The 27,254-nt window shown below is 41.9% G+C and overlaps 1 protein-coding gene across 3 annotated transcripts in view; it reads left to right on the top strand.

Annotated features, from left to right (window-relative positions):
* Positions 1-27,254, top strand: part of atrn (attractin) — a 128,079-nt gene that overhangs the window by 18,487 nt on the left and 82,338 nt on the right. For all 3 annotated transcript variants that reach the window (XM_085142425.1, XM_085142424.1, XM_085142426.1), the window contains exons 5-18: positions 20-216; positions 2,737-2,905; positions 4,321-4,411; positions 5,418-5,667; positions 6,054-6,237; positions 7,072-7,226; positions 12,545-12,629; positions 14,578-14,798; positions 16,673-16,794; positions 19,632-19,770; positions 21,542-21,723; positions 23,668-23,887; positions 24,363-24,551; positions 26,666-26,911. In XM_085142425.1, the coding sequence (XP_084998551.1) occupies positions 20-216; positions 2,737-2,905; positions 4,321-4,411; positions 5,418-5,667; positions 6,054-6,237; positions 7,072-7,226; positions 12,545-12,629; positions 14,578-14,798; positions 16,673-16,794; positions 19,632-19,770; positions 21,542-21,723; positions 23,668-23,887; positions 24,363-24,551; positions 26,666-26,911 (2,450 nt within the window). The remainder of the gene's footprint in view (positions 1-19; positions 217-2,736; positions 2,906-4,320; positions 4,412-5,417; positions 5,668-6,053; positions 6,238-7,071; positions 7,227-12,544; positions 12,630-14,577; positions 14,799-16,672; positions 16,795-19,631; positions 19,771-21,541; positions 21,724-23,667; positions 23,888-24,362; positions 24,552-26,665; positions 26,912-27,254) is intronic.

The raw sequence follows: 27,254 nt of genomic DNA, 5'->3' as shown, positions 1-27,254 counted from the left end.
CTTCTTTCTACCTTCCAAGAGTGAACACCTGTCCTAACAACTGCTCTGGCCATGGAGAGTGTCATGTGGGGAACTCCACTTCTTCTGTGTACTGCGAGTGCGAAAATTACTGGAAGGGGGAAGCCTGTGACATCCCGTACTGCCTGGCTGACTGCGGGGAACCTGAAAGAGGCAGTTGCAAGGACAAGACCTGCGTCTGTACGGCTGGGTGGCAAGGTAGGGCTGGCAGCTTGGCGGGAACACTTTAGCAGATGTGCGACTTCATCTTCACATATGCTTTGCTGGTGTTACTATCCACAGCAAGTTGGCCTCAGCTTTCTCATACAACCCAAATCCTCCCAAGGGACTAAAATAAGCCTTTGACTGGCAATCAACAATAAACAGTGACAATAAACTTAACAGTATGTCTGTCAGGTGTGATCAGGTACCCAGACTGTCACACTCATTTAATAAAAGCGGGAATAACTGTGTTTAGATCTTAATGAACAAATAACAGCAGGATTATTGTTGTTGAGTTCTCTCTTTGGTCACCCAACCCCCCCATTAACTGAAGAAGGCTGGTTTTTGTACAGTCTCAGTATAAATCAACATTTTAAGGAGATATCTAGCCTGAGTCGGGGGTGTCAAACATAAGGCCCAGGGGCCAGAATTGACCCAAAGACTCTGGTTCACTGGACAACTTTGGATATTGAGAAGGACGGTTAAAGACTTCCCCCATGGCTGTTCATACTACACCAAAGTAATTAAACTTCTTTGTTAAATACTTAGTAGTATAGTTAGTTAAATACTGAGCTAAACTTCAGACTTTGAGAAAGGAGAGTTTCACTGGTCTGCATGACAGTTGTTTAGTCTGTTATAGGTAATAAAAAGAGCGTCTTTGGCCTATATGCTTTAACCATATCAGGACTTTGTGTTGATTTCTAAAAGCAAACTCGGTGTAAATTAGAGGAAACCTCAGTGCAGTCGAGCACTGAGCAGCTCCAGCAGAGCAGTTGGAGGTTTAGCAAAGAGAGTGTTTTCTTTCATCCGTCCAGATTTTGCCTGTTTATCTGGTGATTCAAACCGGGTCCTTTTTAAGCTTTAAGCCTCCTGCGCTGTTATTGAGGTTTCTGCAGCCCCCACGGCATCCATCTGCCGTCACCCGATGGACTTGAAATGAACTTTTAGCACGATCAGCTTCCTCATAGTTCTGGTCGAGTCATGACTATTCACTTATTTTATTTGGTCATGACCCGACACCGCTGTATGCTTTTTGTGCCGGACCATATGGCCCCTCTAACCGCTCTGTTAGTTCTTAAACAGCTCCACCGCGCTGCTTTGCACAAGCAGAGACAACGGCTTAATTTAACCGCAGTTATATCAGCAGCGCAGTGTGCTCACAATCTAATTACCAAAGCTGAGGGAGTTGAGAAACAGACTGGCGTTTTTCTTTAGCCTTTATTACCCTGTCATGGTGTTTTAGCAGAGGAATAGCACTCTTGGTGTACTTTATGCTGCCAGCTTCCAAATTAACTCATTTTCTACACCAGGCAGTGCAAAAAGCAGAGACAGATGCTTGTTTAGTCAAGCCACCCCGGTCTTTAATCTCTCTTTCACAGACTCATAGACTTAAAAAGTAACATGTTTTTAAAGGTGGTAACACTGTGTTTGTTTTTACAGTATTTATGGAAATGCCACTGTGGTGTGAAAGTAATGTTGTTATTTAAGCACTGCAGGAAGAGGTTTGAGAATATTAGCTACTGGGGATTCATTTAGCTGCTGAACAAAAAGCAGGTAAAGTGACCTTGATTGTCGGAGTGAAGCAGAGAACTTCCTTTCCTGGCACACGATCGCATGTGTAATGTTTTTAGTCCAGCGGTGAACATCCGGTTTGTGCTGTGCGGTAGAGCGATGTGCGCTAAATGGTTGGTAAATGTTTTATTCCGATGAGGATTCATCTCATCGGGTAGGATGGACAGACTGTAGATGAAAAGGGTCATCAAAGAGACCTCTGACCCGGCCGCTGCCTGCAGGATTGCCAGGAAAAGGCCAATCTCTGTATTCCTGTCCTGGTCTCTGTTTGCCAGAAAACTTTTCCCTTCATTCAGGAGCGATTCCGGTTTATGGTGGCTTTATTGTTCTCGTCCATAAACAGAGGAAGGCAGCTCTGGCCACAGCCATCTGTCTTTTTAAAGATTTATTTTAGTGAAAACAATGAAGCTTTAATAGTTATGGTTTCCTTAAAGAATAGTCTCCACCATTAGCTAAAGCGTCTGCATCACGTCAGTGTTTTTCTGAACTCCAAAAACTTTATGATCTAGTTTATGGCAGCACGCCTGCTTTAGCCTCTTTCTTGAAAGCTCTGTGACAATCAGGTAGATTGAAGCAGAGGTTTTGGCAAAAAATTAGCACGTAAGGAGAACTCTTTTAAAGCACAGTCACACTGTTACAGTCAAATAAATAACTAGATGTGAGTAAATGTGGGAAAAATATATTCTTCTGCATGTCCCCAATTTCTTTTCCTTGGCTCTAAATGAATAAAATCCTTGGAAGTTTTATCCTCTTAATGTGAAGACTTTTTCACAAACAAGCAAACAAATTTGTTTTCTGCTTCTTGCTGATTTTAATTTAGTCCAGTCATATTTTTATGTCCCTGTAAAAGTAGAAATTAAAGGAATGACCTGAGTTAACCAAGCCTCCTACATCGGCGAGTTTCCTGTGGAGCCTTAACTCTGTGGTTTTTCCCTCCCCTCTCAGGTCCTGACTGCTCCGTCTCGGTTCCTGCCAATTCCTCTTTTTGGAGCCGGGAGGAGTACACTGAGGCCGGGCTGGCCAGGGCTTCCCACAAGGCTGTCGTTGAGCTGGGCGTCATGTGGGTCATCGGAGGCTACGTCTTTAACGCCTCCGACTATCACATGGTCAAAGCGTAAGTTGACTCCCCCAGCGAACATCTTCGCTTTGATTTGTAGGCATCGGCTGCAGCTCTTGTCCAAAAGAGCTGCGAGACACTGGTTCTCCTTGTTGCTATGCGACTGCAGGGTTTGTTCTTTTCAAACACAGCGTCTTTTTTGGAGAATATTTGAGTATTTAAAACTTACGCCCAGTGTACTGAGGGCTAAAGCTGTACTTGGCTGTCAGGAAGAAGCCACAGGACTTCCTGCCTCCTGAAAATCGACATGAAGAAGAACACAGCTCCGTACAGACAGTGTGTCTTGGACACAGACGGCATGTAATTAAAACCATAAAATTACAGCACTGGCTCAAAGTTATCACCCTGAACTCCACCCAGGACAATCACACACATGCCCTCGGCTCAAGTTTTGGTTTATTAGATTGCCTGTAAGCCAAGGTGTGGTTTTTTTCTTCTTCTTTTTTTCCCTAAGCTTAGGTCATGTGAAACTATAAATGATCATTTTGTCCGCCTTGCACAACCTATTTAATTTAATTAGAACACATATATAATCCCCCTAAGTGTAACCAGTTACCTTGTACACAGTGTAACAATGCTTTCTTACTGTTTTACCTGAACATAAGATCCACTTTGATTGCTGGCCTACTGTCAGGCCTTGGCGATCCAGATATTTGTTATACACTGGTATCTTTCAAAGGTGCCGCAATCTTATTTTAATTATTTATTTATTATGACCCTTTAGTTTCCAAAGCAGAGGTCCTAAAATGCTGAACTACCAGGTTGCCTAAACATGCACACATTCCTCAAATACTGTCGAATTTTGGAGATTTATTAAATCAAAGCACATTAACATGTGAAGACTTGAAGCCTTATGTTTGCTTGCTCATCTAATAGCCTTTACTTTACTTTACAGTAAAAGTCCATTAAAGTGATGTTGTAATTTGGCTCTATGTGACAAAAAATGATTTGAATTTAACATTTGGTTTCTTCAAAACTCAAAATGTCACGAACCGTGACAAGATTCCAAACAAATATCGTGGGATTGAATGAAGCGATCAGTTTATATTCCGAAGGCCGTCTTCGTTGCCCTTACATGCTGCAAAAACATTGTTTGGCCAGTACTACAACAACATAACTCAGGAACAGAAGGAGAGATTGATGTAAAACTGGAACTTAAAAGGCTTGCAGAGGCAAAAGCAGCGAGGCAGTAACTCTAATCTGTTTGCTGCAGGGCCGGCATTTACGATCACACTTTAAATCAGCTAAATGCATAATCTCAAGCGGCGAGTCAAGTGATTAATAGAATCTTTGCTGTGCTTTGTTTGGTTACTTTGTGAAAGACTTTGAACAGACACTTTCATATACAATTTTAAAGCGAGCTGGGAAATCCTTCTGTAAATCTGAGCAAAACCGCTTCTTCGTTCCTGCAGGTATAACGTCAGCAGCAAGACATGGATGAGCCTCGACCCCTCCGTCAACACTGTCACACCACGATACGGCCACTCGCTAGCCCTGCACGAGGTATGTGAAGCTAAAGTCGCTGAAAGCACAAAGTGAGTGTATGCTCTTAACTACATCTTCGTACTGCGGTGCATTTTACAGACAGCCTTAGTGTGATTTGAACATGATACGTAAGAAGCTGTGAGCGATGAACTTACAACCTCCCTATTCTTTCTTTATGCTTTTTAGATAACCTTTTGTTATCTGCAGCTTAGATATAAATAAATCTCAGGGTGTTTTTATGCAGAAGTGAGGCAGTTTCCTCTCTGCAAAAAGACTTTTAGGGACTCCTGGTGGGATAATAACAAGAGGAGGAGGTCCATTGATGATTAACAGACAGAATTTAAATCCTTTTAAATTACACGTCATGTACCATGACGTCATACTCTCAGGACATTACTCATAACGGATTTATAGAAAACTGCACAATGCCTCAAAAGGTCTGTTTGGTTAAAATTATATGATGCATTAAAAAAATAATGTTTTGGCCTTTATGTGATAATAAAACAGTGAATACAGATTGGTAGGTGGGGAGAGAGAGAAGTGGAAGACACACAGCAAAGGGCCATAAGCCAGACTTGAACATGGCCACGTGTCATATGATTGAGCTAAACTGGCTCCTGCATTAAAATAAAATTCCTAACTTAGCTGCATCTACGTAAATGTTCATCATGTCTACTTTTAGTCTGGAGCCAACACTGTCAAATGGCCTGCTCTTAATTTGAAGAGCCATTATTCTGTGTGACCTCCAGGCCATCTTCAGCTTATTCATAGGAGAAGGCGAAACAGCAGTAGGCGTATTGTGTTATTTTTGTTATATCAAACAAGACATGAAAATGGACATCAATTTGCTGGATTATAATAATTCTTCTTATATGTAACATGCAAGCGATACAGACTCTGTAGTGTTGTTGCCGTGAGTTATTCCAATGAAATATAAGAAAGTTTAACTTAATTTGTTAGCCAAATTCTGCAAAAAGTCTTTGGAGTGTGCATATAATCCTGCTTCACTCGTTGTTCCCTCCAGGGTAAAATCTACATGTATGGCGGAAAGATCGATGCTACAGGAAATGTCTCCAGCCAGCTGTGGGTTTTCCACATCCAGAATCAGACCTGGGTCCTTTTAAGCCCCAGGGCCAAGGAGCAGTACGCCGTGGTGGGACACTCTGCCCACATTGTGCCTCCTGTCCACGAGGGGGACGGTCCCGTCATGCTAGTTCTGTTCGGGCACTGTCCTCTGTACGGTTACATCAGCCAGGTGCAAGAGTACAACATTGGTAGGTTTTAGGCACTTGTGAGAATGTGATCAAATTAAACTAAAAATATACATGTGTATGAAAAGAGAGTTAAGATGCTTAAGAGGTCTCGTTGTCATCTGAGACACAATCTGTCTGAGAAAACGGGGTGAATTTAATTGCTGCTGTGGCTGATGGACAAGAGCACATTTTAAATTTGGATGTTATCTTTACCTGAGCTATCAGCAATAAGAAGTGATGGCAGTCTGATACGTCTTTCACACTTAGAATGGATTTGAGAAACAAATGCAAAGCCCAGCAGTAATGATCTCTAGTAAAAAATCTTGTATTTGAGTATTTCATTACATTGTGAAAACTTGAATTTAGATTTTAATTGTCCAGTAAAACACTATTATGTGACCCTCCAGCCAAGAACACATGGAGCATCGTGTCTACAGATGGTGCCCTGGTCCAGGGGGGCTATGGCCACAGCAGTGTGTTTGACCCCAGCACCAGAGCCATCTACATCCACGGAGGCTACAAAGCCTTCAGCGCCAACAAGTATGGCCTAGCAGGAGACCTTTACAAGTTTGATGTGGGCAAGAGGAAATGGTGAGAGATTTTCTGTTGTATCTGAGTTTTGTTATGAAATATGCTTGCTTAAATGCTACAGTAGCAGGGTTTTCACACATGTACTGCAGCTCTGATCATACCCAGCACAGTTACGTGCGAGAGTGCAAGCAGTTGGATCGGAAATATGCAGTCAAACTACCACCTCCTGAGTACAAAGTCGGCATGATGTGAATGTGTGGGTGTGTGAAAATCCCAGGTAGCAGTCTGGAGCATTTACAGCTAGCAAATGTGCATGACGTGTCCTGCCTGCGTGCACGCTGTACCGCAAAAGTTTTTTAAGTAGCGTGAACACGTCTGAAGCTGGCCAGCAACTGCGGAAAATATGTCGACCTGATAAGCCCCCAAATTATTTTTAATTATCACTTTCCAAACCTTTCACTGTAAGGATATGCAGGTACTTAAATGCCATTTACATTACAGTAATAACTTAAATGCGCTGCCTTCTTTTACTGACTTCCCTTTTTCTTCAGCTAATACCTTTTTAAAAACTATTTTGGTAATCAGCACTTTGACCTTGCAGAGATTTCGCCTTATTTTGATAGAATTAGTCACAGAAGTGCCGCGCAGCCTTCACATGTCTAAACCTCTGCTAATGGCAGGAGGTTGCACTCTGAGGATGAAGCATCTTTGAACAAGCCAAGGTTCAACATTCAGTACTTAAGGCAAAGTTTGCATGTGTAAGGAAAACAAACTTAACTCTCTTGAGTTACAAAAAGCGTTCACGTGACGACATTTTGAAATGAAACTCGCTGGTGCTCTGAAACTAAGGGCTGTGTGGCGTTCAAGTGCTTAACAACAATCCAACTTGTGCAGGACCATTCTGAGAGACAGCGGCTTCTTCCGGTACCTCCACACAGCAGTGATGGTTAGTGGGATGATGCTGGTGTTTGGTGGAAATACCCACAACGACACCTCCATGAGCCACGGCGCCAAGTGCTTCTCATCGGACTTCTTGGCCTACAATTTAGGTCAGTAACACACACACACACACACACACACACACACACACACACACACACACACACACACACACACACACACACACACACACACACACACACACACACACAGCCTTTTTCCTTTCACTAAGGCTCTTTGCTGTCACCCATCTACATGCATTCATACCTGGGAGCTGCTTAGTACAGTGGCAGGCTTCTTGTTGTTACTAGGAAGCTCCACTGGAGCAACAGTCTGATTTGCAGACTCAATAAAAACACAGCTTCTATTCATAACTGGAAAAAAATAATAAATAAATACTCATAATGAGATGTTGTTAAGCTTTCCGGCACTGTGGTGTTTTTGTCATATTCACACTAGTATTATTATGCTGGATCTTGGTATAAAAAGAGAGAAATTAAAGCTAACTGAGAGAGTGAAGGTGCTTTTTGACTTCTCACTTTATTTATGTGCATAACAATCCTGTTCTTTATAATTCTTAATGCTTTGGAAAAGCTGAATCATGTGGGGTTTTGATTTCAAAATTTTTCCTTCAGATAGCTTTTGATTTTCACCGTTTCAGAAGAAACACTTTGCTTTAAATTGGAATTACTCCTCCGCTAAGGCGAGAGCTCTGGCAGAAGTACGCGATACGCACTCTGTTTGTCAGCAAGATCAAAAACTGCAAAACTGCAAACAATATTTCATTAAAACTACCTGCAAAGGGGGATCATAGGAAGAAGGGGGAAAAAAAAAAAGAAGAAACGATCCATAAAGTTTTGATGTGGCTCTGGATCATCTTTAAAAGGTGAAAATTGGGAATTTGCCTTGGCTAGAGATACAAACTTTGTCCGTTTGCCCAGACACTTAGTTTGTTTCTTGAAGTTCGGGTTCTTGAAATAATGTCGCCTAAGTATTTGGAAGCTTCTAGCTCTTTCCTTTTGCTCATTTCAACATGACGGTATTAGGAAGTCTGTGGTGTTAGCCCCGCCCCTGGAAGGGTGAGCACGAGCAGGTTTTGTTTTGTTTTTTCTTAAACACCGAAGATATGTAGTTAATTGTCGTCTGGGATTTTTCTGATACTGGTTTACCAGTGATTGTACTAGAAGGCACACAAAGGTGTTTACTGGTGGTGGTCAGAGGGCCCGGTGGTGCCAGTGTCCGGCAGCCTCGCCTCTGTCAGTGCGCCCCTGGGCAGCTGTGGCTACAATGTAGCTTGCCATTGCCAGTGTGTGAATGTGTGTGTGTGTGTGTGTGTGTGTGTGTGTGTGTGTGTGTGTGTGAATGGGTGAATGACTGAATGTAGTGTAAAGCTCTTTGGGGTCCTTAGGGACTGAGTAAAGCGCTATACAAATGCAGGCCATTTACCATACAAATGCAGGCCATTTACTGCAGTTCGTGTTGCAAAAATAAAGGTGGTTCGGAAGAGGCATCTTCAGCTTACAAGAAGAATAAACACCTGTTTTTGTGTCTAAATAATTAGATATAGGAAAAAAGAGTTTATTTGGTAGTCTGTTTCCACAGGACCTTTAAAGAGCCACTCCTTTTGAGTGGCTTTAAGGGGCTTTCCTGAACAAAATGCTAAGTCGCCCCCAGTAAGATCCAATCCTCTAACCCAGCGGTCCCCAGCCCCTGGGCCACGGACCAGAGTCGTTTGGTACTGGGCTGCGAGAGTTGAGGCTTGGGTGTGAAATTTATGGTTTTCAGGGTTTTCATCACTAACTCTGTTTCCCTGGGTCTTTTCCTGTGTTGTAGCTGTGTGTATTATTTTGAAAGAAATATTTACGTGATACCATGGCGACCAGAGAGAGGAGGACGTTACTCTCAATGTTGTTGGTGCATTTCAGGAGGACGCTGCTAATAAAGTTACACAATTATACAGTGAATTTGCATTTAATATTATATTTACAAAATACCACAGTTTTTGTCTTGGTCGTATCATTTTATTTTGTTGTATTTATCCGCGACACCTTAAAGGATGGTCAGTGAAAACATTGTCTGACATTAAACCAGTCCGTGGTGCAAAGGCTGGGGACTGCTGCTCCAACCTACCTGCTGTGAGCGAGTTATGATATTAAATCAATTTTTAATTGGTGTGTCTGATGTGCACTTCTCATACGAATTAGTGATATAAAGGAAAACCTGGGCTTCAGTGTTGAAAACTAGCAAGTCCAATTTCATAGACCTTCCCCTCCAAGCTGCTCTGTGAGGATTTCAGGGTGTCGGTAAAGCAGGGTGGGCATTCCTATTCATAGTAGGGCTGGGCGATATGACCCAAAATTCATATCTCGATATTTTTTAGCTGGGTGGCGATATAAGATATATATCTCGATATTTTTTTAAAGCCATAAGTCACACTGTGTCCCAGATGTCACACAGGCATTTTTATTTACATACAGCATAGATTTACATAAAGAAATTACTCAAAAAGAAATTATGAGCATTTATTAAATAATCATGCTCCATAAATAAAAGAAAACAATGTTGTTTTTGTGCATAACAAAAAGCTCAGAATTGTGCAGTCAAAATGTAAACTAACAGACGCTGAGCATAATAACAAAGACAGATTTCACAGCTGCTCTGTTCCCAACTTCTACTGCGTGACTGACAGCCTTGAGTTTGAAATCCTCTTTGTAACCATGTCTCTTAACAGGTGCCATTTATTGCCCTTATACACACACAATACGGTAATATTACGTTGAAGCACAGTACGTATCACTCCGCGAGACTCCAGACTACGGTAGCCGTAATGCTCCGACAATCTATCAAGCGCTGCATCTCCTTAGCTTACCAAAGTCGTACTAAAACATTTTTTGACAGATTGCTGAGCGCCGTGTACCACCTAAAATCGGTTCGCGGTCAGTAAGCACAACCAGAATTCATACATAAGCCGCGCTGTCAACTTTTGAGAAAATGAAGGGATTCTAGGCCGTGCAGCCCCTGTGGGCTGACGTTAGCATGGTTAGCTCGTTAGCGCGGTTAGCTCGCTAACACGTTGACGCCGTCCAGCCCCACAACTCGCTAACGGAGATTTGCCGTGTCCATCGTGTCGCTGCCTGCAGGTGAAGCTATGGGGGAGGAGGGGGAGTTGTGTTCAGTGAAGGAGGGGCGAGGCCGAGTAATGTTGCGTAGAGACAAAAGTGGACGAAAGAGAGGCAAACGTGTGGCTCCACAAGTATAATTATAACGTAACATAGACTATATCGATATAAAGGATATTGTCACATCTTATATCTCGTATGAAAATATATCGATATTTTTTAAAAGATCGATATATCGCCCAGCCCTAATTCATAGGGACATAAACTATATTTATTCGTGTTTATTCATGCAGTCTCTTTTCTGAATGCTATGTTGCAATTCTTCGGGATACCTTAGGTTTGTAAATTATTACTTGACAGCAGAGCCCCTGTGCAGACTGCTGGCAGAGTAGAAAATCAGATTTCTCTTTCCTTTTACAAGTAAAATACTGAGATCCGAGTTGATTTTTGAGAACTAATTATAATCCTGTTTAAAGTTCTCCTCTTTGTCCTAATGTAAGCTAACACAGCTTTGTCACAAACCATCCTGGCTTCCTCATTTTGTTAACTGCCTATAAACGCTGTTGTAAATTGAGTCTGCCTCCTTCCGCAGTGCCGTCGCAAGCTGCTCATTAATGAGAGACTTTACTCTCTCCGGATGGGAGAATTCCCCGGAGGCTGAAAATTGCCCCGGGACATGTGAGGGTTTGCTGTGTCATTTCCATCATGATTGACAAGCAGTGAAACTATCTCTCAGGGGCACGCACACACACACACAGACACACAGACACACACACACAATCTCTTCCAGCTTTTGTTCATACCTCCCTTTGTGGTATGAAGAACAGATGATGAGGCAACGTGTGCCACATATGTTTAAGTTACCGCATGCTACATCTTGCCTGGTGAAATGAGACTAGCTCGTCTGACCCTGGCAACAAATTGTTTTTGGGATTTCCCCAGAGATTATTCGAGCCAAACTTTTAGATTTAATAAACTTTAAGCCCAACAACCCCTCCCCTCCTTGTTTCTGACCTCTGCCTGCCAGTCCTCATCCTCTCTATGATTTTGTAATTGGACAGAAAGTACTAGCTCACTATATTACTCCAGCACCAGCCAGCTGTAGGGTCGGTGTCAGCAGCCGCAGTGGTAATTAGAGTCAAGATGGCCCCGCGTCGAGAACTAATTGTTTCTCCTTAACAAGCTGAACTCAATTAGAGCATAGAATTCAAGAGCTGTCCACTGTCCTGACATTGGTAAATCGTTTTGTAAAATAACCACCGTGAGGGGCAATGCACCACACCAGCAGCAGTGCCATCCTGTGACACCAGAGGGCACTGTCTGCTCGTGAATGTGGAGCTCTCACAGATGTCCGTCCATCTCCTCTGGGAGACTATGATGACTTGCACTGCACTGTACCGTGTGAATGTAATTTACCACGGTCACTGTGCTGGCTTCTTTAGGCTTTGACTTTCAAGCTCATCCTTTTTTTTCATTAAGGTTTTATAGCTGCACATACTGCTGCTGCTTTCCATTAAAACAAACATAAAGGAATCAAACAATTCAGTTATTCATTTACCTGCTAAACACCTATATAGAAATTTAGAGGTCATGACATCACAGCGGCTTTCCAGTGGCTGAATTCCAAACTGTAGGAAAGTCGCAGTAAGAATAGAAACATTTCTCCTTTTTCAGTTCGGTGACAGTTGAGTCACAAGTTGCTTCATTTTATTAGTTACTAGACAAACAAGTTGGGTAGCACTAGTTCGGATAACAACATCCATATGTGTAACTTCAGACTGACAGATCTGCATATGAATATGCAAAATCTGTGGGTCTGAAGCTTTCTGAGAGCCTAATCGTTTGACAGATTGTGAATTCTTTCACCTGCAAATTGCAGAAAGGACCCAGAATAACTTGTTAGTGTGTCGCAGGTTCAAAACACCCTATTGCAGTTCCCACCACCAAAAATTGAAAGGCCAGGCTTGGAGACATACAAGTCAAATCCAGGGATACCAGTTCAGACTTTGTTTGAACCATCAGACTGTTGGAAATTGGTCACTTACGTCTGCTTATGTGGGTCAAACAAAACCATCACTGACTCTCTGTCCCCTCCTGCACCTTTTACCTGCCTTTACATTCAGCTATGGCATTCCTCTACCTGTGATCAGTGTCTCAGTCACTTCGGCCATTAGCTTGTCTGACACGAGAAGATGAGCCTCGCTAACCACCCAGAGCGTGTCAGCGGAGTTTGCCACAGCTGAAGACATGTATGGTATAACGAGTGGGAGCAGGTGAAGAGTTTAACTTCTGTCTTCTTTTCATTGCAGCGTGTGATGAGTGGACAGTCTTACCTCGACCGGACCTGTACCACGATGTCAACCGCTTCGGACACTCTGCAATCTTCAGTGATGGGTAATCTTTAATTACGTAATTGAAAACTCACCGGATTAAAAGTGGAAAATCCTCTGCAGTACATATATGAATCTCATTAAACATGAGCTCCTGTATGATTTTTCTTCTTCACTCGATTCCTTTCCTGTTTGTTTTATTTATGATCGCTGTGGACTTGTTAGATGGATGATGGAGCAACCACAAAACTTCAGCAGAGGCTAGCAGAGAGGACATGAGGAACACAAAAACGTAGAAAGCTGCCGTTTGTTGTCGAAAAACGATTAAAAAGGATTGTTAAGAAAGAGAAGCTGAATTCATGAATGGATGCTTTGGTATTCAGAGTGAGAGTTGAGAATAGAACAAGAAATTTTCAAGTATTGGCAGCAGACTTTCTGATAAAAGGGAGTCCTCAAAAAGAGTTCCTTTGTTGGCTCAAACCCGTCAAATACACGCCCTTTGCTTGATAGGGGACAATTGCAACACACGTGGGGTTATTGTTGCTTCTTAAATTGTGTTGAATTTATGGTGTAGCATAAGGAAATGGTATTGCACTATGGCAGCACAGAGCGGGGACAAAGGGGAAACACTTGAAGCAAAGGAAAAAGAGCAAACAGTGCATCACAGGGAAAAATCAAACCCTTGTTGCCTTGGGAAAAGCTGTGTGGATCCATACATGACATTTCATTATCAGTCTGCAATATGAATAGATTGTGATGGGGATGGTGCTGCGAGCAGAAGCGATGACTCATCACTAAATATGATCTGCTCTGCCAGCAGAGCAAGACGCTGCGATCCATATTAAATTATACATCCTGTTGTATAGAAGACATTAAATATTAACATTAATCACTACCCCTGTTTGGGGCAGTCCTTATATTACTCATGACTCCACTTCCTTGGGAGCAGTTCAAAGTTTGTTCATGCATTTATTAGCTGTTCGACTCAGCGCAATCAAAAGTTCACAGCAGTCAAACTGAGCGTTATTTTTTTTTAAATTTATTAAGCAAAATGACGATAAACAAGTTTACGAGAAGCCGTAATAAGGTTTACAAAAACACGCTCTACTGCTGTAGTCCTAAATATCAGGTTTGAGTGTTATATTTATAGACAGAGACAGATGTACCTGCTCCACATTAACTTAAGTACTACAGCAAAACTCTACAAGCATCCTTTGGTCTGAACTTTAAAGTAAAGGATCTGTATTTGCTTTCAGGCCCCCCCCCAAAAAAACCTGGCACAGTCTTTCCTGTGTCTTGCTATCTCAGTGACTTTCTTTAAATTCTCTGTTAAAAAACAGTTTTCATAATATTGTTGAAAGAAAATGATTGGGAGGGAAAACAGACGCTTTCACTATCCGTAAGACTTTTTCTCTACAATGACTCACATCTTTTAAATGAGAAGAAAAGAAAGTGGTTAACTGATGTAGTCCCCTGCAAGACTACCATGTTCTCCTCCTCCCGATCTAGGCGCTCAGCAGGGTGTCCTCAGTGTGCAGTTTGAAGTGTGCCCTCCATGATCCGGTGGGGGGGGGGGGCTTTTGATCAAACTTGTGCAAATTACCCATCTACCCGGCTGGGCAGCCTGTGAATGGGTAATTGGTGGATGAGTCTGAGAGCATGCATACGCTTAGGCCCACGCTCACAGAGTAATCCCAGTAGCTGAACATAGGCCAATGGAGAAACATGTTCAGAAACGACCTGGACCCATCAAAATGCACTCTAACACGCGCACAGTAGGGGGTCCTGTCAGGTCCATCTGCACAGGAAGAGAGCGCTTGTTGGGGATTTAGCAGACTTAAGAGGCAGGTTGAAGCCCAGAGAAGAGGAGGATCACTTAGAGTGTGCAAAAAGGGTTGAAATTGGGCAAAATAGTAAGGAGGAAATTCACTTGTCTTACTTCCTGAATCCCTTCCCTCCTAACATCTATTTCGCCTGTAGTCCTCTAATTCTTTTCTTGTGTTCTCCTGCAGCGTTATGTACGTGTTCGGTGGCTTTAACAGTCTACTGCTCAGCGATGTCCTCACGTACACCTCGCCCAGCTGCTTGGCCTTTTCCAGCCCGACGTCCTGCAGCCAGGCCTGGCCAGGAATTCACTGCGTGTGGAACGCCACCCAGGAGGCCTGTCTGCCTTGGGAAAGCGACGTTATCGGCACTGAACAGCAGCAGCAGCCCTCCTGCAACACGAGATCATGTAGGTGACGCTGCAGTTGCATTGAAATGCCACATGGGCATGGACGTGACACGTGAAGCTAATCCAAGATAATTTGGGGTTCTAGATGCTTTCCTTCAGTGTGTGCAGAACTTATCTGCATTCGCTTTACTGATGTCCGATGAGATGCATACGCTGCCAGAAATGGCTTGTTTGTCATGGGCTGCCAACACAGTTCCTCACATCAAAGAGCGAAAAAAATATGTCACCTGGGTGTTTTCCTCTGTGTGTGATTGTGCGTGTTTGTGTATATGTGGTAAGTTTTGGAATGTGGAAAATATGGCCCTCATGCATCATCCACAAACAAACAGTTATACCTATAACTTCTGTTCCCTGAAGGAGAGGAATGAGGTGCAACACATAAGTATGGGATATTACGCCCCGCGTGTCCTGGCTAAAGAAACCTCTATTCACGCCTTTACGGTGGATGACCTGTGAAGACATGCGCATGGCCCCTGGCTCCACCTATAGCCTCTGTCATCCCTCAGTTTGATAGTCACTGTTAACTGATCTAAGCTGTGCAGCGGGGCAACCTTGTGTTGCTCGATCTTCTCCTTCAGGGAAGACAGGTTTTAGATATAACTGTTTGTTACCTTTCAGTCAATGCACTCGGTACAACACATAAGAATGGGACATATATATGCACTCCATAGAGCAGCCATCAAACTGGAATCGGACCACCAGCATCACCAGTGTGCAGTAGACCCAGCACAAAGAAGCGGGACAAAGCGGGATCCTTGGTGCTGTATGCCAGTGCAAGCATATTATGTAGATGATGAGATATTCAAGGACTTCACAATCTTATGTTGAGAACATTCTGAAATTGTTGTTGACAGTTTTTTGCTAATTGGAGAACCTCTGCCCACCTTCTGAGAAACTCTGGCAGTAAAAACAGGAATTGACCTGGTGCTAATTAAATTAATTAGTTGCAAAATGTCCCACCGGCTGTTTCATTTTAGGACCACTTACTTTTTTACTTTTACTTTTTACCAGTCTTTTTTTTTTTTTTTTGCCTCTGTCCCAACTTTTTAAAGATGTATTGCTGTTTAAAATTAGCTAATATTTAGTAGTACATTTCCCCAGTTTCAACACTCGTTATGGTTTCTGTTTTCTCTACTAAATAAAATCCTGGATTCTGTTTTTGTTTACATTTTGTGTGATGTGCAAACGAGCTTGTTTGGTTTTTAATTGCATTGAGGTTTTATTACATTTTGATTTCTAATTATAAACATCCCCCAACACTGTCAAAGGAGCTTGCAAAGAAAAGCGCCTGGACTTCTTTAAGTTACTTGAAGACGTCTTCAAGTAACTTAAAGAAGTCCAGACGCTTTTCTTTGCAAGCTCGTTTGACTACAATGACCTGGATGACTGAGAACCTTCACAGACATATCCCCCAACACTAACGCTCGTGACACTTATGCACCCACACACAACTTCTTACATGTGAGCGTGCGTGTCAGTGAGGTAATCACGAAGGACAGTCCAGCCTTCTCTCTCTGGTTCCTTTTGAGAGTTGTCTTCCGTTTGTTTGTCAGTTGTCACACAAAGAGGAAAACCCAGAAACATCCGCCTTTCTCCTCGACACGGCTGTCTTATTTTCCGGTCTTGCTTCTACAGCAGTGCTGGCAGATGGAAACCGCTCCATGGCATCTCTTTCCGGCACATTAAATACAAGGGATGCGATCTGGCAGTCAACACCGGATACCCTGAAAAAGACTGCAAATGTTTTGACTGAGCTGTGGTTAATGGCAGAAACAGAGTTACTGGTTGCTTTGACTTTTGAACTGACTGGAAGATTTCTGTCTCTGTTCTTATAAATTAAAAAAATAATGTGCACCCTGTTCTACATTTTGCAGACGGTGATGCTGAGAGATGTGACCAGTATACCGACTGTTACAGCTGCACCGCCAACACCAACGGCTGCCAGTGGTGTTCGAGCCAATGCGTGTCTCTTGGAAGTAACTGCACCTCTGCATCGGTAAGAAAACTTCAAGTAGCTCTCCACCCTGCCCAGAGCATCTGGGGACATCACATCTAACTCTGTTACATATAGGAGCTGAAGAGGTGCTTCTTATAAGCCTGGGAGGATCCAGAAAGCAGGATATATCAGGTTGTTAGAAGGGGCCTGCTGGGCTTACTGCCTGCAGTCACCTCATTGCTTGGGGGAGAAAAAAAACACTTTGTTGGACATTAAACACACAAAGTAATGGTTTTGTTGGACACCAGTGGTTTATGGACAAGCTGCAGAACAGAACAGAACAGAAATCTGATGTTTACATGTGTGGATGTGTTTTCACTTCAGCAAACATTGCCAACTAACATTTTGTTGCCACGCAAGCCGAGTGCAATTTTGCAACTTATTGTAATGCATGAATAGGTAGTGTTGTTATGATCTCGAGCAGTCAGAGGCTCTTTGAAGCACAGAATAATGAATGCTCAGACACAATCGTTTCTCGGAGCCAATTCCAGTGCAGCTTCACTAATTTTGGCGACTTTTTGTTGCTTTCAATGGACTACACAAACTTTTTTCATTTTTCTCCAAAGGTTACTTCATCTTAAAACACACACGAGAGGGAAAAATACAGCCTGTCTCAGTCCAGCCCATGTGTCCTTAAAAGAAATCAAAATAACCCTGACCCCCAAAATCTGAGTGGTTACATTATGTTAATGGCAAATTACTTTTTTGAGTCTACACTCACTGCCATGCAACAACGCTCCAGAATAGGACGCTCCATGTATGCGTGCAAACAAACCTTTTTGGGGATTTTCTGTGATGGTCAGTAGCACCCTACACACACCTTTCCGTCTTGCAGCTCTGTTATAATGTACACTCACTGCACCTGTTCAGCTGCTAGGTAATGCAAATATCTTAGTCCGTCAATATAACTGCAAGCTACTCAATGATTTAGGCATTTTAGACATGATCAAAATGACCTGCAGAAATTCAAAGTGAGCGTAAGCGTGTGAGTGTGTTTGAGTGATTTGAGGGACTTTGAATGGCATGCTTGTATGTAAAAGATCCAGTGAGCAGCAGTTTGGGCAAAAATACCTTGTTGATGCCTGAGGTCAGAGAACAGTGGCCACACTGCTTCGATCTGATAGGACAGCAACAGTAACTCAAATAACCAGTCGTTAAAACCACGGTGGTGTGGCGTAATGGTGTTGTTGATATTTTCTTGGCACACTTTAGGTTCATTCATAGCAAGTGAATATTGTGTGGATGCCAAAGCCTTACCAGAGTATGGTTTCTGATTATAATCATGAGCACGCAATGTGGTCCCTTTATGACTACAGTGTACTCATCATCTGATGGCTGCTTCCAGCAGGGTATCACACCATGTCACAAACCTGAAATGATCTCAATCCAGTGTACTCGAGCGGCCTCCGCAGTCATCAGATCTCAGTCCAATGGAACATCTTTGGAGTGAGGTGGAACAAGAGGTTCACAGCAGCTGTGTGATGCTGTCACTGTCGATATGGAATTAAGGCACTTAGCTCAACCCAGCACTAGCGGAGCCCAAAAATGTGTTTTCATCAAATAGTGATGCTGATCTGTGCTGCGGTGGAATCTCAGCTTCGACAAGTAAAAAAGTTCACATTTCTGTATAACTGTATATCTCAGTTTTCTGTATAGTTTTTTATTTCATATTTATATCCTGTTCATAGCCTGTACATAGCTTGTACTCACTACAGCCTGTACATACTTATAGTTATAGAATATTCATAACATACTTCATACCGTGTACATTATAACATACCATAATAGACCCATTTCTGTAATATACTTACATATCTATATTATTGCTAATATATACTGTAATATATCTATATCACTAAAGCACTTCTGGATGGATGCAAACTGCATTTCGTTGCCCTGTACCTGTGACATGTGCAATGACAATAAAGTTGAATTCTATTCTATTCTATTCTATTCTAAAAACGTTTCATCCATTCTTTCATTGTATGATTACCACAATGTATTTATTCATAATAAGAAGGTCAACATTAATATTTTCTTCCTTTTTATTGAAGCAGGTATGTCGAGTAATGCTTTTTACAGTTTGTCGTGAGTCCATATTTATAACATAATATAATGTGTTTCATTAGGGATCTGAGCAGTAAGATGTAGGCTAATTTAAAGGTTTATATAACATGTAAGTGGATTGTAAGTAATGTGGGGGAAGAAAGAAGAAACATTTCTAAGATAAAATTCTTGTTTAATAAGAAAAAAAGGACTCGGGCTTTCTGTGCAAGCAAATATACTGTTACTAAAATAATCAGCCATGTCTACTAAATGGATAGACTTGAGCATAATTCAGTGCTTTGTGTGACAACTAATGAAACATTTTCATGTTTGCTGGATCTGGTTTGTCAATCTATGATCAGATTACTCCTCTGTTAGCCGCCGGCAGACTCGCACAGTTCAAATGTCTCTTTCAGCACTCTTATCTGCACAATATGTGAGAAATGAGTCTCAATATCTCTGACTTCAGTTATTAAATAATCGAATATTTAAATTCAAATAGCTGTGTTGTAGAAAAAAGAAGACTTTGATATTTTTTTTTTTTTTTTTCTTCTTTTTTTCCCAGCGCATCTGAAGTTCAAATCTTTTTGAACGAATTTGAAAAGATCTGTCTGGTCCTCACATATCTGTTCCCCTTTATTCTGCGTGACTAATAAAAAATGTTTCCTTTTTTTGTTTTGTTGTTTTTGTTTCATCTGAATGAATATCATTTACGCATCATGAAATGTAATTGTTTTGCAGTTTAGAGTCCAAAGTGTTAATGTCTGTTGTTTTTGGATTTCTTTTCTCAGGGGGCCATAGCCGAGTATGAAGTTTGCCCCAAGGACAACCCGTCGTACGTGTGCAACAAGAAAACAAGCTGCAAGAGCTGTGCTGTGGACCAAAACTGTCAGTGGGATTCTCGCAACCAAGAGTGCATCTCGCTGCCAGGTAACAGGGATGCTTGGAAGAAATAAAGCAGTTTTAATTTGAAAAGATTACGACAACACACGCACATGCGCACACAAACACACTACACACACAAACACACACAGGCAAAAGGCAACACGAATCATACTTCGTTTCTGAAACCTAGAGATGCAAAACTGATAACAGAAGTTAAATAGTCAAATATTGATATACAGCACAGATAAGCAGGAAGTGCTGAACCTATATTCACCAATTTTATCTCTCTAGTTATCAAACCCATGTAAACTGTTCATTTATCAGATAAAGTCTGTCAGAAGGAAAGTCACTCCTACGCATGTTTCTCTACAATTTATTTATTTATTTATTTATTTTGAGAGAAACTAAATAGATTTACGTAATTACTTCTGAAATCTTCATCCATCCATTCTCTTCGCTGGAGCCTGTCCCAGCTGTTTTAGGGCGAGAGCCAGGGTACACCCTGAACAGGTCGCCAGTCTGTCACAGGGCTAACACACAGAGACAGACAACCATTCACACCTATGGGCAATTTAGAGTTACCTATGAATCCCCACTAACAGAAAGACCCTGGCCTGATGCTGGAATTGAACTTCTTTCTGTGAGGCAACAGTGCTAACCACCGAGCCACCGTGCTGCCCCCTCTGAAATCGATTAAAAATAATTAGCCACTCTGCACATTCCAGCACATAAAATAATTTTTTTTGTGTGTTTACACTCAGTCTTTCAAATAGATGCGAGTAAAACACAGCAGAAAATAAATAAAGTCACAGACTAGCGGTCCTGTTGCTCTATTTTCACCTGTAAAGCAGGGGTGTCGTAGGCGGAGGTATACCCTGGTGCAGGTGTGCCGCAGCGGTCAGTGGAAGGATCCGCGAGTTTCTCTGTGAGTTTCCCATTATGTAGCGCACTCGGTGCTTGCTTGAAAGTTTAGGGGTTTTTTTCGCTGTAAAAAGAAGTTTTCTTCCCACGCACAACGGACACTAATGTTTTTGTCACTTTTTATGGAATCAAACTCAAAGTAAGGTCAGTACTTCCACGCTTTAAACGCTGCACGCTCATACTCTCTCGCACTCGATATATTATCCATTGTTGATCTGCACACAGCTGTTGTCACAACCATCGCACTTGCTTATGTCACTGTCGTGAGACATTCTCGCAAAAAAAAAAAATCACGGTTTTAGTAACGCAGTAACGCAGCGTTCCTACGGGAAAGTAACGGTAATCTAATTACCGTTTTGCAATAGTAATCCCTTACTTTACTCGTTACTTGAAAAAAGTAATCGGATTACAGTAACGCGTTACTGCCCATCTCTGCATGCTACACAGTGATGAAAGCTCTGTTTTGGTGAATGACAGACGTATAGACTAAAAATATTACAGTCAACTAAAACTAAACTGGAAATTAAAACATTTTTGTTTAACTAAAATAAAAAAATAAAAAACTAGATTGGTGAAGAAAAATTACAAATTTTACAAAATCAGTCGTGAACTTGGAAAACGAACAAAGAATAAAATTAAAAACACAGCAGAAATATTCTTGGTTTTAGTTTACAAGTTACCTGATGAGGCATTGACGGACGTGTTTGAAACTTTGCATGTCTACAAGACGGAGACAACTGCTTTTTAAAAAGTTCTGTATTTTATTATAATACCTGTACTGCTTCTGACACACATAAACTGAAGGTGGCCAGTTTTTCCAGTGGATATATAGTCAGCTTGCATATTAGCCTACAAGGTGTGTCAGAAGTATTGACGTCTACTCTCTCCGCTGCAGAGAACGTGTGTGGTGAAAGCTGGCACCTGGTGGGCAACTCTTGTCTGAAATTCATCACGACCAAGGACTCGTACGATAACGCCAAGCTGACCTGCAGGAACCACAACGCCGTCCTGGCCTCTCTGACCACACAAAAGAAGGTGGACTTTGTCCTGAAGGAGCTGCAGATAATGAGCGTGGTGGTAAGGAGAAGGGGGCGATTGGAGGGGGAAGTAGCCAGGATATTAATTATCGGATTAGAGAAAATGTGATATTTTCCTCGGGGAAATTGGGTCATCAGACCAGCAGAGAGAAAGATACCGATAAGACTTGAGATGCGCTGAGAGTGCCGGAGATAAAAATGGATAATTACAGCAAAAAGATCAAATCGGGCAAAGACTGAAGAATGATACACTACTTAGACAACTAATGATGTCGTCTACAAAGAGCCTTCCTTGATATACTGTCTTGTTGAAGTAAGCGGATGTGGACACATTAGTAGACTAAATCAATAACAGTTACACACGGGTTCAAAAGACCAGCACATCTGAAGTCCACTGTAAAAAAGATTTATTATTTCTCATGTTTTTCTCTGATTGATGAGCATAAATGGACTCTTGTGCACTTTCCCTAGTTTTTGCCCTTGGCTGTCTTTTCAGTAGCTTTTTGAAATCTTCTCTTTTCCTTCTTAATCTGAATGAGCTCTGGTTGGATTTTGTGTGTGTGTGTGTGTGTGTGTGTGTGTGTGTGTGTGTGTGATTTTTGAACCATTAAGCGTGAAACAAATCTCCCATTAACAGATCTCTTCCTCAGAGCTCAGACATCTCTTACTCGCTCCATTAGAGCACACGCACAAAAATCTATCCCTGCGATCAATCAACCATCGCAAGCTGCCGTCTTTATTCTGTTCACGTATCCGCAGATATGGACGGAGGATGGACGGACGCACTGTTGGGTATCGGGTTGTAAAGTCTGAATTCAGCTTTTAAGTTGGTTGGGGTTAAACTTCCTTAGGTTTGTAAAAATTTGTGCATATTACCAAACATCTTACCAAGTTAAGCAGAAGATTTAACAGAAGTTTTATCTTCTCCAATAGTAGAATTATCTGATTTTTTTCCCCCTATTTTGAAATGTTTGACATGAAATGATTTTATTACATTTTGCACATTAAACCATTAAGAAATCAATCATTTCATTCATAAATAGACGAGAAGAAGATGTGTAGATAATACAAAACGTATTTTGTAATATCAGGAAAGTCCCTACAAAAAAAAGAAAAGAGAAAAGAAAAGAAAAAAGTTATATAGCTCTTTGTAGTTTCTAATTTCATACCAAATGCAAATACTGCCTCCTTTAACTTAGGCCACCCATGCAAAAAAGCGATCCTGCAAAGTGCCTTGCAGCCACCACACGGCAAATCTAATGCTAAAGCTAAATAAGACAAAAGGGGTTTAAATGACAAAGTCAGGCTGGAATTAAAGAAGTGTCTTTCATCCATTCTAATGAAATCGTGTAGATTTCCCCTGCTGGTCTAAATTTGTTCTGGTGGTTGCTTTTCGGTAATCTTTGTGCTTAAGGGTAGAGAATAATGGAAGCTTAACCGCTCTGGAATAACATTGGTTTTCAATGATACGGGCGCACAGATTTGAGAACAGGCTCCCTTGTTGTATTGATGGTGTACATCCAGTTCAGTAGTTCCAACGGTTTCCAGGCAGATTTAATCAATCCGAGAAATGGCGATTGTATTCGATCTCAAAGGTAAAGTTATCCCTCTCATTCCTGCGAGAGAGAAAAAAGTATTTTTGTTTGCTACTATTGCAATATTAAAACCATTGATTAGAGATGAGTTGGATAACGGAGCTTCTCAAGTCAACTGAGGTAGAGCTGCCTTTATTGCCACTGCGTCTGGTGCAGTGTGTTGCACGTCAGTACGAATGAAAAGCTGCACTAACATTTTCTCTTTGTGTTGTAGTAAAAACATGTTTTTTTGAAATTGATTTAGGTAAACTGATTTAATCTTCAGCATAAGTGTAACTGACGCTTAAGTTTGAGATGTTTTCCAGAAAAATCTGGCAGCAATTTGTTACCAAATTTGATCAGAGCAAAGAGCCATCGTGTGAAATCCTCCTTTGGGTTGGTGTTTACAGTACAAGGCCACTGTGACGCCGTGGGTAGGGCTCAGGAAAATCAATGTGTCCTACTGGTGCTGGGAGGACATGTCGCCGTTCACCAACACCACCCTGCAATGGCTGCCGGGTGAGCCAAGCGACGCCGGGTTTTGCGGCTACCTGGCCGAGCCGGCAGCCACCGGACTGAAAGCTCAAACCTGCATAAGCCCGGTGAATGGCAGCCTGTGCGAACGACCAGGTGAGCTCACTATGTTTATATTTTAAAGTCTTTTAATGCACATGTATTTTTACATAACAGAAAAAAGAAGTTGCGTGCATGAGTAATGTCATGTCTAAGAACTAGCTGAAGAGAAAGTGTTTTTTCCTCTGTAACCTTTCTATCCGTGCTAGTTGAGGCTGCACAAGTAGATTGTCAAGCCTGATGCTCATTTTTGTTGCAGATGCCTCATGTCTGCCTGATGAGGCTGTCATTAGTCTGATACTGGGTACACAAAAGGCAGATGGAGGCCTAAATGGATTTGTGCATAGCTATGAGGCTCATTATACCTCTTGCTGTAACAATGACACCTTTTAAAATTCACTTGTGTTCATTTCTGACTCATTAAAATGAGCTTAAGAGACTTATAGCTGCTGGTTTATAATGCCCTAGAGTTCAGCAGAGGCTGATGTCCCAAAGAGGCATCTGTGCTAAAAGAGTTTGTTGCATTTTACAGCCAACCACAGTGCCAAGCAGTGCCGGACACCCTGCGCCATGAGAACCACCTGCAGCGAATGCACCAGCAGCAGCAGCTCAGAGTGCATGTGGTGCAGCAACATGAAGCAGTGCGTCGACTCCAACGCCTATGTAGCCTCCTTCCCCTTTGGCCAGTGTATGGAGTGGTACACCATGAACACTTGTCCACGTAAGAGATCATTTTCCCGTTATTGCAATTCGATTTTATTTCATCTGCCTACATGTTATAAAAGTATTGCTCCTCAATAGTTTCACTATTCCTCCCTTTTTTGCCCAAGGACTTTTGGCAAGCAGTACAGCCTTGGCCTGAGGGTCATTTCATGACCAAACAATCAAGATGAGAAACCAACTAACCACATTAAAGTGGGATTGAGGATTCCCGGCGAAAACCAAGTTTTAAAACCTTTAGCTGTTTAATGTAGCCCTTCACAGTTTAAATTCTTAATCTCCCTTTAGTAATACTTTATTTAACAGAGTTATTTCTAAGAATGAAATATGTAATGAATAGAATTTCAAGGGGAGTAAAAGAGTTTCATTTAATTGCTCCACTTAATGACTAATTTATGTTTTAATCAGAGCACAGCATGTTGGTGAACATGGGGAACAAAAAAATTAGCGAAATTTTCGGGTGGTTATTGAGCGTGCCATATGGGTGCAAATTGCTTGGTGTTTCCCATATTTCCTGTCTGATTTGACAGATTTATTATTTTTTAATCAGTCATAAAATTATAAAGTGGCAAACAAATAATCTTAAGACAAAAGAAATGGTTCAATGCGTAGATGAGTTAGAAGAAGAGAGTGTAACGTTTTAAAGACTTTGCTTATTTCCTTATTTATCACTGCTGGGGGAGAGTGACTCTAAATGTAGGGAGCAGTAAAATTGGGCACCCTTACCGTCGTCTTTGCTGCTGCAATTCGTAAATGTTTCGGATTCCGATCAGCGGTGCATCACTGATCTCCTCGATCTCTGCGTCTCTCATTTAAAATCCCATTGATTGCACGTAAAATGTTTACTTTTAAGAGTTGCCAGCTCATGCCGGCTGCTCAGTCATTTTCCTACTTACTTTGAGCAAATTGCAGCTGCTGCCATAGCAAAACACTCTAGAAGAAGAGCCCGACACTTGAAACCGTTGCAGCATTTAATTTAAAGCTCTGAAGCTGCAAGCAGCTACATGTATAACTACCAGCCCTTCAGTCACGATTCATTAGTTGCAATTTAAGAAACGAGGAAAACCCGGCAGAAAATAAAGCATAAATCTGAAATCTGTGTATGTAGTACTGTAGCTGCAGCTAATATACTCAATCATTCAAGCATATGCTGCTCTGGAGATCTTCACCAAACTTACAACAAAGGCTTGTTGATTATTGGTCTGTAGAGTAGAGCAACTTTGGACTGCTAAATGGGGGGGGTTAACCTCCATTTAGCCGAACAAATAAAATTGTAGCCCTCCACTGAATGGCGATGGGGATCGATAATCTGGTTTGATAGTTGGAAACCTGGTACTTTTTGGATTTCGTCTGTGCAGCAGAGAACAATTTTCTTTTATGAAACCTAGCAGGTGAATCAAGTTATTATAGCCATAGATGGATGAACTGCTCATGGGGCGAGAGATGGAAATTAAAGGCACACATTCATGGGTCTTGAATTGTCTTTATGTGGTAATCGTGCCATGTTGACTGATGATGATTACATGTTAAATGGTTAGATAGCTTTTGAAACTCTCTTCCTTTCCAAATGAAGTGGAAATTAAGCCAGATTTTTTTTTTTGAATAGAACACACATTCAGTTTTTCTAAAGAAACTGTTTGACATTTTTTGACAACCACATTCTTGCCGGGCTATAGATGTGAAGATCAATCCAGCTGTCCACTTTGAAGCTAAAAGCAAAGAGGCTAGCTTTGATTTAAAGAGTGAAATCCGGTGAAACCAGCTGGCACGACCCTGCTAAAGGTCGAGAGCTAACATGATGTAACCTGTAATGTGTGAGGAGATTATATTATAGCCATTTCCCTCCAGTTCCAGTGTCTTAGCTTTATTTTAAGCTAACTCAAAAATGATCAGGCTATCGCTTGCTTCTACTGACTATTGTTTTATTCTCATGTAAGCACAATTTTCTGAGTATGTCGGGAATTCAGAGCTCTGATTGTTGAAATACTGATGGCTTTGTTTGTACTTTCCAACACAGAATCATTTTTAAAAGCCGTTTTATTTTTTTACAGCCAAAACATTCAGAAATATAAATACCTTTTTAATCACCTGCTGCTGCGTTGTGTTTCACTTCAGCGGAGAACTGTTCTGGATACAGAACGTGCGGGCAGTGTCTGGATCAGCCGGGCTGCGGTTGGTGCACTGACCCCAGTAACACAGGCAAAGGTCAGTGCATCGAGGGTTCCTACCGCGGGCCCTTCCAGACCTCTGTCCCGGCCCCTTCCACCCTTCCCGGTCTGCCCGCCAATCCTCAGCCAGCCCTCAACGCCAGCATGTGCCCGAGCGAATCAAAGTACAACTGGTCCTTCATTCACTGCCCAGGTAGGAACGTAATCTAAGATATTAGTTATGTGACATGAGTGTTGGGAAGCATTCATGTAACAGTGTTTTGCAGGTTACCTCTGTGGTGGCCATCTTGTTGAAACATCTACCACATGTTTATGTGGCACTAAACCATCACCAGTGAGTTCCCCCTCAAGACCTGTGGAGGGAACTACACACAACTCTACTGACTTTGGTTTTCTTAGGGGACATAAAGAAGCTTTATGACCAGGCTGCTGACAGTAATAGCAAATGAGGTTGTACCTTTGACTGCAATGTATAGGCTTCTTACCACCCCTAGTGTCCAAGCTTTCAACACTAGTCACCCCTGGAGGTTTTACCT

Source organism: Neolamprologus multifasciatus, chromosome 19 (genome assembly GCF_963576455.1).
Source record: "Neolamprologus multifasciatus chromosome 19, fNeoMul1.2, whole genome shotgun sequence".
NCBI classification, from domain to species: domain Eukaryota; kingdom Metazoa; phylum Chordata; class Actinopteri; order Cichliformes; family Cichlidae; genus Neolamprologus; species Neolamprologus multifasciatus.
This window is presented reverse-complemented; position numbering and strand designations above follow the sequence as displayed.